This window comes from Nerophis lumbriciformis, linkage group LG29 (assembly GCF_033978685.3).
Source record: "Nerophis lumbriciformis linkage group LG29, RoL_Nlum_v2.1, whole genome shotgun sequence".
NCBI lineage: Eukaryota > Metazoa > Chordata > Actinopteri > Syngnathiformes > Syngnathidae > Nerophis > Nerophis lumbriciformis.
The window spans coordinates 34,283,911-34,296,235 of record NC_084576.2 but is presented as its reverse complement, the minus strand read 5'-3'; the positions used below and the strand labels follow the sequence as shown (position 1 = coordinate 34,296,235).

Here is a 12,325-nt window from a genome sequence, read left to right as displayed (position 1 = left end):
TCCGCCCGACCCGACCCGACCCGCGGATAAAATCTTATTTTTTTTTATTTCATCCGCCCGATCCGCGGATAATCCGCGGACTCCGCGGTTGTGCCCGCAAACCGCGCATCTCTATTAGATTGTCACATCAAAACTATGAATGAACACATGTGGAGTTATGTACTTAACAAAAAAAAGCTGAATGTGGGGGGGCGTGGCCTGCGGACCTGCAGTAAAGCGGGGTGTGTCAGGACCGGCTTCGAGATGAGTGACAGGTGCGTAGATGACACAGCTGTGAGTGTTTGTCTGATCTGAAAACATGTTTTATATTCTAGTTCCTTCAAAATAGCCACCCTTTGCACACTCTTGGCTTTCTCTCCATGGGCTTCAAGAGGTATAGTCACCTGAAATGGTTTTCACTTCACATGTGTGCTTGAAGCTCATGGAGAGAATGCCAAGAGTGTGCAAAGCAGTAATCAGAGCAAAAGGGTGGCTATTTTGAAGAAAATAGATGTTTTTAGTTATTTCACTGTATAGGTCTTGCTCCTCCGTGTTCTCAGGACCACCAATGACGGGACATAACAGCCGTGTTCATCTTTGTGAACGATGATTGATTTTGCATGTGCTTTTCAGCCATGTTAAAAAAGTCAACAACGCCCTCTCCTTCCCGACTGCTGCCTTCAACAGAGCGACAGGTGATCGGACAAACACTCACAGCTGTGTCATCTACGCGCCTGTCACTCATCTCGAAGCCGGTCCTGACACACCCCGCTTCGCTGCAGGTCCGCAGGCCACGCCCCCCCCCACATTCAGCTTTTTTTTGTTAAGTACATAACTGTGTTCATTCATAGTTTTGATGTGACAATCTACAATGTAAATAGTCATGAAAATATAGAAAATATCACAATATATTGCCATATGGATATTTTCCCCACCCCTCGGCGGCTTCAGATAGTTCCATCTATACTGAAGGGAAAGTTGTGGGATACATGTACGGATACACCACAACTAGGCATAGGTTGAAAAGAAAACCAGTTTTAAGATGTTTTTGTTCATGACATAGTGTCAGTCATCCATATTCTCAGAGGTCAAGAAGGTATTACCAGGCACTCTGGACACTTGTTGACAGAGGTCCACTCCTACCACTGCTGCCCGCTGAAGAAGGAAGCCCCAGGACTGCATCTGCACCTCGTACCCAAACAGGATATCTGGGTCAAATCTGAGAAAACAAAACAAAAACAGCAATATAACCTCAGCTAGAAACAGTTCTACAGTGGAACTTGTTTAAGTCCACCACTCAGCAAGTCCTGGTCCACCTGCTTTTTCTGAGCTCAAGTGCCCACTTAAGCTTTTGTTGCACAATTTGACAGCCCAAAGGGTCATTTTTATGAAAATTCTGTCTGTTTGTATCAGGGTTGGCCACACTTTACATCATGTATATATTACATGTTGTTATGAATGTTACTAGATACTACATACAGTATATACCGGTACTTACATCGTGTATATATTACATGTTATTATGAATGTTACTACATGACATATATACTTACATCATGTACATATGACATGTTATTATGAATGTTACTACATGACATATATACTTACATGTTATTATGAATGTTACTAGATACTACATACAGTATATACTTACATCGTGTATATATTACATGTTATTATTAATGTTACTAGATTCTACATATATACTTACATCATGTATATATTACGGTACATGTTATTATGAATGTTACTACATGACATATATACTTACATCATGTATATATTACATGTTATGAATGTTACTAGATACTACATATATACTTACATCATGTATATATTACATGTTATTATGAATGTTACTACATGACATATATACTTACATCATGTATATATTACATGTTATTATGAATGTTACTACATGACATATATACTTACATCATGTATATATTACATGTTATTTTAAATGTTACTACATTACATACAGTATATACTTACATCATGTATATATTACATGTTATTATGAATGTTACTAGATACTACATATATACTTACATCATGTATATATTACATGTTATTATGAATGTTACTAGATACTACATATATACTTACATCATGTATATATTACATGTTATTATGAATGTTACTAGATACTACATATATACTTACATCATGTATATATTACATGTTATTATGAATGTTACTAGATACTACATATATACTTACATCATGTATATATTACATGTTACTACAAGGCATATATACTTACATCATGTATATAAAACCTTAATTGAGATGTATTGGATGTTTTTTAAGGACTTTATAGGCACAATAGAGCGGCTCCTGTAGGCTCTGTAGTAAGCAGGCTTTTTTATTTAATATTTAGAACATTTTTTTATCTGTTTTTGATAATGATTGTGAAAGATAGGCAACATTCCAAAAAAAGTGCAGTTCCCCTTTAACAAACTGCCATCTTCTACCACCAGCCATTCTCCTTATGCAAAAGGTCAAATTAAATGTGTTAATTAGAGCAATAATTTGTCTTAAGTGGACCTCAGTCAGGAAATGTGAGGGTGATTGACATCAACATGTCCCACTGTATTTATACATTACAGCTAAAAGTAGTTAAGCCACCAACTTTCTCATGATTGCCACCAGTTCCTGAAACAGCATCTTCTCATTCGCGGCGTATGTCACCCGCAGCCCAGAGATGCCGGACCTGACCAGCAGGGGCGCTGTTCCTCTGTGACCTGCTAAGTGTTAAGACAGCCAGCAGTGAACAAACAAGGTCAGCCTACAGACGAGGTCGTGTAAGATCTTCCTCACCTCGGTCGTGACCGTTGCAGTCTTCATGCACCACGATGGCGCCCGTCAACTGGCGGGTGTCTACGTCTGGCAGGGGAGCGTCAGAAGTCAGGCAGTAAAATAAGGCACATATGGGGTCAAAGTCGGGATCAGGCTGGAGGTCACGGCGACTACGCGCATGGAGCTCCATGCCCATTAGTGTCAGGTACTGCACCTGGAGAGGAACACACCTGTGTTAGTTTCATGAGTACACGACCCCAAAGCAGTGAAGTTGTCACGTTGTGTAAATGGTCAATAAAAAGAGAATACGACAAATCCTTTTCAACTTATATTCAATTGAATAGACTGCAAAGACAAGATATTTCATGTTCACACTTGATGCAAATAATCATGAACTTTGAATTTAATAGCAGCAACATCTGAATCTCTTGTGTCACAAGGAAGAGGCGCGCTCTGTGTGTGTCTGGGTGTGGGTGTGGGGAGGGGCGTGTCTGTGTTTACTAACAATGGAGCCGCAGTCGAGTTTCTTAACATGGAGATATTCTCACTAGGGCTGCAGCTAACGATTATTTTTCTATCGATTAATCTATAGATTATTTTTTTCGATTAATCGGTTAATCTATAGATTATTATTTTTCGATTAATCTATAGATTATTTTTCCTTTTACCGATTATTTTTTTTCATTTAAAATGAAGAGGAAAAAATAAATGTAGGCCAGTTTTTTCAAAAGGCATGGCTTTTATTTACAAAAAAAAAAGTATGGCCACTCAGTCAACATTGACAACAACATGACAAAATATTCTGTAACAATGTAAACATTTAAAACTTTTAACATTTATCAAAATTAAAAGTAGCTTATTTGCTTTTTAATGTGCAAATATAAAAGTAAACATCCAGTGCAAATCTTAATATTCTGCAATAGTATAAGCATTTAAAAAGTAAAAGTATTGCTTATTTTGCTTTAAAATGTGCAAAAAATAAAGATAAACATCCAATACAAAAAAGTGCAAAACGGAAATATTCTGTAACAAGTGTAAACATTTCAACAAAAGTAAAAGTATTGCTTCTTTGCTAAAATGTGCAAAAATAAAGCTAAACATCCAATACAAAAAAGTGTACAGTGTAAACATTTCAACAAAAGTAAAAGTATTGCTTATTTTGCTTAATAACACAACAATGATAGTATGATTAAAGTGAAAGTTAATTGTTGGTTTGTACATAGTATATGTAACTTAATGTTGTAAAAGGTATTTGCACAACTAATTAACGTTAGCGTTTGTGACACGTCTTGTGCCGTGGGGTTCTTTCAGGACCGACAGACTGAACGCCAGACGGCTTTGCCAGGTTTACAATCTTTTAATTTTACACAAAGTCTTTTCTCTTCCAACTCTTTTCTCTTTCTTTCCTCGCTTTTCAGCTCCTCTTCCTCGCTCGCTCGTCGTCCCTGTCTCTTGCGGCGTCGCTCCCGGCGCGCCCTGCCTCGCCGCTCGCTCGCCGCCGCCGCCTCTCCACAGCGTTAAAGAGGAGCGCGTCTTTGTAAACACTGAACAGGCACGCCAAACGCGCCTCTCAGAGCAAACGGTGCTTTAGTTTATGAATTTACAACGCAGATGCAAATGACACATTCATGTTTTTGTGTAATGATGACAACGTATACGCACGCGGACGATTGACTTGTTGATGGTGATGGCAAGAACGCTGTCGGGAGTTTTCTTTTCAAATGTTCGTTCATAGCCGTTGTGCTGCTATGATAGGCCATTTCCGCTCGACACAGTGTGCATACAACAACATTATTAGGCCGTTTATTGAAATACTCCCACACTTTTGACGACTTTTGGCGTGCTTTTTTCCCCTCGCTCGCATCGTCTGCTTTGCGCTCCGCCATGACAGTAGTGTGACGTAAATATGCGACGCGCCGACGCACAAAAACGGCGTCGACGTATTTACGTAACCGATGACGTCGACTACGTCGACGCGTCGTTTCAGCCTTAATTCTCACTTCTTTTCTTTTGTTGAGCACAAAGAAAATAACATTTTAGTTAAATGTAAGTTGTGTCTTGGATCAAAGATCCCGTCCACTGCCCAAAACAGCAATTCAAATCTGCTGAAACAGCTACAAAAGCAACGTGCTACGACGAAGCTAGTAAAGAGAGACACACTTCACGGAGCGCGCCTCTTCCTTGTGACACAAGAGATTCAGAAGGACGACACCGCAGCGCTCCAATAAAACACACTCAGATCTTCTGTTTCTAGCCGATACTACATAAAAAAATAACGTAAAATAATGCAGTAACGCATCATGTAGTAACGGCAACTGAGTTACTGAATATAAAAAATAACGCGTTAGACTACTAGTTACCGCAGAAACTAACGGCGTTACAGTAACGAGTTCAATCCCGGACTCAGGGTCTTTCTGTGTGGAGTTTGCATGTTCTCCCCGTGACTGTGTGGGTTCCCTCCGGGTACTCCGGCTTCCTCCCACCTCCAAAAAACCTGGGGATAGGTTGATTAGCAACACTAAATGGTCCCTAGTGTGTGAATGTGAGTGTGAATGTTGAATTTAATAGCAGCAACATCTGAATCTCTTGTGTCACAAGGAAGAGGCGCACTCTGTGTGTGTCTGGGTGTGGGTGTGGATCAAATATCCCGTCTACTGCCCAAAACAGCAATTCAAATCTGCTGAAACAGCTACAAAAGCAACGTGCTACGACGAAGCTAGTAAAGAGAGACACGCTTCACGGAGCGCGCCTCTTCCTTGTGACACAAGAGATTCAGGAGGACGACACCGCAGCGCTCCAATAAAACACACTCAGATCTTCTGTTTCTAGCCGATACTACATAAAAAAATAACGTAAAATAACGCAGTAACGCATCATGTAGTAACGGCAACTGAGTTACTGAATATAAAAAATAACGCGTTAGACTACTAGTTACCGCAGAAACTAACGGCGTTACAGTAACGAGTTCAATCCCGGGACTCAGGGTCTTTCTGTGTGGAGTTTGCATGTTCTCCCTGTGACTGTGTGGGTTCCCTCCGGGTACTCCGGCTTCCTCCCACCTCCAAAAAACCTGGGGATAGGTTGATTAGCAACACTAAATGGTCCCTAGTGTGTGAATGTGAGTGTGAATGTTGAATTTAATAGCAGCAACATCTGAATCTCTTGTGTCACAAGGAAGAGGCGCACTCTGTGTGTGTCTGGGTGTGGGTGTGGATCAAAGATCCCGTCTACTGCCCAAAACAGCAATTCAAATCTGCTGAAACAGCTACAAAAGCAACTAGCTACGACGAAGCTAGTAAAGAGAGACACGCTTCACGGAGCGCGCCTCTTCCTTGTGACACAAGAGATTCAGAAGGACGACACCGCAGCGCTCCAATAAAACACACTCAGATCTTCTGTTTCTAGCCGATACTACATAAAAAAATAACGTAAAATAACGCAGTAACGCATCATGTAGTAACGGCAACTGAGTTACTGAATATAAAAAATAACGCGTTAGACTACTAGTTACCGCAGAAACTAACGGCGTTACAGTAACGAGTTCAATCCCGGACTCAGGGTCTTTCTGTGTGGAGTTTGCATGTTCTCCCCGTGACTGTGTGGGTTCCCTCCGGGTACTCCGGCTTCCTCCCACCTCCAAAAAACATGCACCTGGGGATAGGTTGATTAGCAACAACTAAATGGTCCCTAGTGTGTGAATGTGAGTGTGAATGTTGTCCGTCTATCTGCGTTAGCCCTGTGATGAGGTGGCGACTTGTCCAGGGTGTACCCCGCCTTCCGCCCGAATGCAGCTGAGATAGGCTCCAGCACCCCCCCCCGCGACCCCAAAAGGGACAAGCGGTAGAAAATGGATGGCATTGCAAAAAAGGCATTTTTACCAGTGTGTTACATGGCCTTTCCTTTTTAACAACACTCAGTAAAGGTTTGGGAACTGAGGAGACACATTTTTGAAGTGGAATTCTTTCCCATTCTTGCTTGATGTACAGTCTCCCTCCCTAGCCTTCACACATTTTCAATGTCTGGACTACAGGCAGGCCAGTCTAGTACCCGCACTCTTTTACTATGAAGCCACGCTGTTGTAACACCTGGCTTGGCATTGTCTTGCTGAAATAAGCAGGGGCGTCCATGATAACAACATATGTTGCTCCAAAAGCTGTATGTACCTTTCAGCATTAATGGTGCCTTCACAGATGTGTAAGTTACCCATGTCTTGGCCACTAATACACCCCCATACCATCACACATGCTGCCTTCTACACTTTCACCCTATAACAGTCCGGATGGTTCTTTTCCTCTTTGGTCCACGGTTTCCAAAAACAATTTGAAATGTGGACTCGTCAGACCACAGAACACTTTTCCACTTTGCGTCAGTCCATCTTAGATGAGCTCGGGCCCAGCAAAACGTTTCTGGGTGTTGTTGATAAATATCTTTCGTTTTGCATAGTAGAGTTTTAACTTGCACTCACAGATGTAGCGACCAACTGTAGTCACTGACAGTGGTTTTCTGAAGTGTTCCTGAGCCCATGTGGTGATATCCTTTACACACCGATGTGGCTTTTTCATGCAGTACAGCCTGAGGGATCCAAGGTGTGTAATATCATGGCTCACGTGCAGTGATTTCTCCACATTCTCCGAACCTTTTGATGATATTACGGAGCGTAGATGGTGAAATCCCTAAATTCCTTGCTTGAGAAATGTTGTTCTTAAACAATTTGTTGTTGACAAAGTGGTGACCCTCGCCCCCGTCCTTGTTTGTGAACGACTGAGCATTTCATGGAAATACCCAATCATGGCACCCACCTGTTCCCAATTAGCCCGTCCACCTGTGGGATGTTCCAAATAAGTCTTTTGACGAGCATTCCTCAACTTTCTCACTCTTTTTTGCCACTCGTGCCAGCTTTTTTTGAAACATGTCGCAGGCATCAAATTCCAAATGAGCTAATATTTGCAAATAATAACAAAGTTCGCACATGAAATATCTTGTCTTTGCAGTCTATTCAATTGAATATAAGTTGAAAAGGATTTGTTGTATTCTCTTTTTATTTACCATTTACGGTACACAACAACGACCTTAAATGAACATTGTTGGCTGTGAGACTCGTCAAGACCCCCTACGCTCTGTGTTAGGAGCATCCACTGGTACTGATAAAGCTCACCTCATGCAGAGCTTTGGCATCCTGCAGGTTCTGCATGCTGACTTTGAAGCCATAAGTGTTGAGGAGGCTGGGACCCTCGATCTGAGAAGTGTCTCTTTTCGGAACATTTATAGCAGCAAAATGGTTCTGTGGAGGACAAAAACACGCAGCACAGTCAAACCCTTGGAAGTCCACATGACCCAAACTGGTCCTTGCTGGCACATTTACTTAGAACTTTGGCCATTCACATCAAGAGAGTAGACCATAAAAAACATTTTTCAACTAATGCAGAAAGATGACATTCCTTTATTTGTGCATATTTTCATTTTGATTCTTCTGTTTTCATATACATGAAACATATGTTTATTATTGTCATTTAGTCCTTAAATAAAATAGACAACTTGTCTTTTAGTAGTAAGTAAACAAACAAAGACTCCTAATTATGCAGTAACATATTGTGTCATTTATACACCTATTATTTTGTACACATTATGAGGGACAAACTGTAACAAATGGATTATTAATCCACTTGTTCATTTGCTGTTAATTTCTGCTTATTTTCTCTTTTAACATCTGCAGTGTTTGTTAATATTACTAAAACGTGTTCATTTACTGTTAATATCTTAACATGTTCTATCTACACTTCTGTTCAAATGTAATAATCACTTATTCTTCTCTTCTTTGATACTTGACATTAGTTTTGGATGATACCACACATTTAGGTATGGATGTGATACCAAGTAGTTACAGGATCATACATTGGTCATATTCAAAGTCCTCATGTGTCCAGGGACATATTTACTGACTTTATAAACATTATATGAATTTTTTAAAAAGGATAAAAAATATCGATGTAATCATAGTAGTATCGACTAGATACGCTCTTGTACTTGGTATCATTACAGTGGATGTCACATGTCGATCCACCCATGGCATTTGTTTACATTCATTATTCTTATTCTTATTATGTTTATTTTTATTTTTCTCTTCTTTGATACTTGACATTAGTTTTGGACGATACCACACATTTAGGTATGGCTGTGATACCAAGTAGTTACAGGATCATACATTGGTCATATTCAAAGTCCTCATGTGTCCAGGGACATATTTACTGACTTTATAAACATTTAATATACATTTGAAAAAAAGGAAAGAAGATTTTGTGCCGATAAAAAATATCGATAGTAGTATCGACGAGATACGCTATTGTACTTGGTATCATTACAGTGGATGTCACATGTCGATCCACCCATGGCATTTGTTTACATTCATTATTCTTATTATGTTTCTTTTTATTTTTCTCTTCTTTGATACTTGACATTAGTTTTGGATGATACCACACATTTAGGTATGGATGTGATACCAAGTAGTTACAGGATCATACATTGGTCATATTCAAAGTCCTCATGTGTCCAGGGACATATTTACTGACTTTATAAACATTATATGAATTTTAAAAAAGGAAAAAAGATTTTGTGATGCTAAAAAATATCAATGTAATCATAGTAGTGCGCTATAGTACTTGGTATCATTACAGTGGATGTCAGGTGTAGATCCACCCATGGCGTTTGTTTACATTGTGACGGTGGTGAGCTATTGTATCCTCCTACGGTGTGTAGTGAAGCATGTTTAGCTATTCCTCGTCCTCCAGTGATAATGCTACTTGTAAGTTTGTTTTAGTAGAAAGTAAACAAAGACTCCTAATTAGTCTGCTGAAGTAAATATGAATTTTACAAAGAAAAAATATTTCGTGACGATAAAAAATATCGACGTAATCTTAGTAGTATCGACTAGATACGCTCTTGTACTTGGTATCATTACAGTGGATGTCAGGTGTAGATCCACCCATGGCATTTGTTTACATTGTGACGGCGGTGAGCTATTGTATCCTCCTACGGTGTGTAGTGAAGCATGTTTAGCTATTCCTCGTCCTCCAGTGATAATGGTACGTGTAAGAAACTTTATTTGTCGCCATTAGTGATTTAGAAGTATCAGCTCTTCCTGAGGGTGTTTCAGTGTTATAACTTCACCTTTATCTTGACTTTTTACACCAAAATGCGTCCATTCTCCCTTTTCTGTCTACACACTGTGTGTCATGACTTGGTCTTGGGTATTTGCTTTTCCGGGATGCAACGGAAAGTTGGCACGGGCGAGACGGGAATGAAGGTACATGATTTATTAATATATCAAAAAAAAAGTACAAACGAAAAGCGCGCACAGTGGCGGAGAATAAACTATGAAACCAAAAGACTATAGCAAAAAAGTACAAACGAAAAAACACGCACAATGGCGGAGAACAAACTATGAAACCAAAAAGACTATAAACATGGAACAAAAACTTACTTGGCTTGGACAAAAATAGTTGCTTGAGGAATGGACATGGAAAGAATGGACAGAGCATAAATGTGGTGAGGTCGTCAGGACGAACAACAGAAAATGAATGAACTTAAATACTATGGACATGATTAGTGAAAGCAGGTGCGTGACTCAAAACGTGAAACAGGTGCGTGACGTGACAGGTGAAAACTAATGGGTTGCTATGGTGACAAACAAGAGTGCACAATGAGTCCAAACGTGGAACAGGTGAAACTAATGGGGTAATCATGCAAACAAGACAAGGGAGTGAAAAGCCAGAAACTAAACAAAACATGACTTAAAACAAAACATGATTACACAGACATGACACTGTGTCTGCTTGTAAGTACTCTGTGTGTGTGCGCTGCCCAACATGCTCCTCTGCTGCTAAAACCAGCAATGTCAGGACATGCCCGTAAAAAATAAATAAATAAATGGAGTATAGTACCGTTTTTAATCCATTAGTACCACGATACTATACTAGTACTACATACCTGCCAACTTTTGAAATCAGAAAAACCTAGTAGCCAGGGTCCAGGGGCCGCAGGCCCCGGTAGGTCCAGGACAAAGTCCTGGTGGAGGGTTCAGGGCTTCGCCCCCCGACGCAAAATGATTATTAGCATTCAGACAGGTTAAAATGTTGCTAAAACCATCACTTTTCTATCAGTCACAGTGACTTTTCAAAACAAAAATATTACAGCAAAAATCATATGGGTTGATTGACATGTTTATTCTGTAAGCTAACTTCAATAGTTTGAAATTATTTTGACAGTTAATGCCAGTTATCCTGTCAACCTTTCACAAGACTTCAATTTGTTCATTGAAAGTATAAACACTTTTTACAGTAAACAAATGGTAAAACAGTACTAAACAATTCCATTAAAAAAAAAAAATGGTGTCATTATTAACTTTCTGTCCAAGCTTGTATAATCTACTGCCTTGTTCAATTGTATAAAATATTCTGTGCCTAAAATTCACATTTCTATCACAATTATCAAACTGTAAACATGGTAAGCTAACTTCATTAAAATTAATAGTCCTGTCAATAGCATGGAATTACAATTCAAATGTAGTTTTTTTTGTAAGCCTTTCAAAAGAATTCAAAATATGAAAAATGAATGAAAATGAATTGAAGCCATCAGACACTTGAAAAGTGGCACATCACATCTCTAATGTAATCATTTGAACTTTTCAACAGAAATAGCACTGCAAAAATATTAAGGACATACTTCTGTATTTTGGTAGTTATGCTGTCAACATTTAACAAGATTTCTTCAACTTGGACTTGAAAGCATAAATAGTATAAACACTTTTAACAGTATAACAGTACTAAACAATTCCAATAGATAACATTGGTGTCATTACCTTTTTGTGGCTAAAATCCAAATGTATTCTATCAGATTGATCATACTGCAAAAATGATATGGTAACTTTATGATAAGTTTACTTGAAGTGGCATAAAACACTGAAAGTGATTGTTCCTATAACCCCTTTGTTTCAAATGTTTGTTCCACTTGTGGCAGTCGGGCACCAGCATACCGTCTTTGACAACTTGAAGTGGCATAAAACACTGAAAGTGATTGTTCCTATAACCCCTTTGTTTTAAATGTTTTATGCCACTTCAAGTTGTCAAAGACGTGCTGTGAAATACAGCCGACAGGATTGCGCACCAAACACGAAGCAAGGCCAAAGCGCATGCATGGTGCAGGAGAACAAAGGACTTCTTTCATTTAAGGTTTGTGATAAACCATCAAACTCATTCGTTAAAAGGACTCTATAGTAATATAAAGTGAGTTTTTCTGGACATTGTCATGCAAGAAAAGTTTATTTTTGGGACCGCGATCACCGCGTAATGATTTTTAAAGGTTGCATTACAAACATTTAACTGTCCCATGTGATCAGCCAGTGCGATTGGAAGTCCATGCTCAATTATAAAACGTCGGCATTTATCACATCCAAAGAATCTGTTTGGGCGACGAAAAACGTTGAAAGTTTTCCACTTGTATCGCTAGCAACGGCATTAGACTTGTGTTTTTTTGTCCCAACGTGGTCTTT

The 12,325-nt window shown here is 39.3% G+C and overlaps 1 protein-coding gene across 1 annotated transcript in view; it reads right to left on the bottom strand.

Moving 5' to 3' along the window:
* The window catches only part of rev3l (REV3 like, DNA directed polymerase zeta catalytic subunit), a 186,480-nt gene that overhangs the window by 49,854 nt on the left and 124,301 nt on the right, over positions 1 to 12,325 (bottom strand). The window contains exons 16-19 of the mRNA XM_061924449.1: positions 7,937 to 8,062; positions 2,803 to 2,995; positions 2,615 to 2,729; positions 1,083 to 1,198 (exon numbers count right to left, since the gene is read on the bottom strand). Coding sequence (XP_061780433.1) covers positions 1,083 to 1,198; positions 2,615 to 2,729; positions 2,803 to 2,995; positions 7,937 to 8,062 — 550 coding nt within the window. The remainder of the gene's footprint in view (positions 1 to 1,082; positions 1,199 to 2,614; positions 2,730 to 2,802; positions 2,996 to 7,936; positions 8,063 to 12,325) is intronic.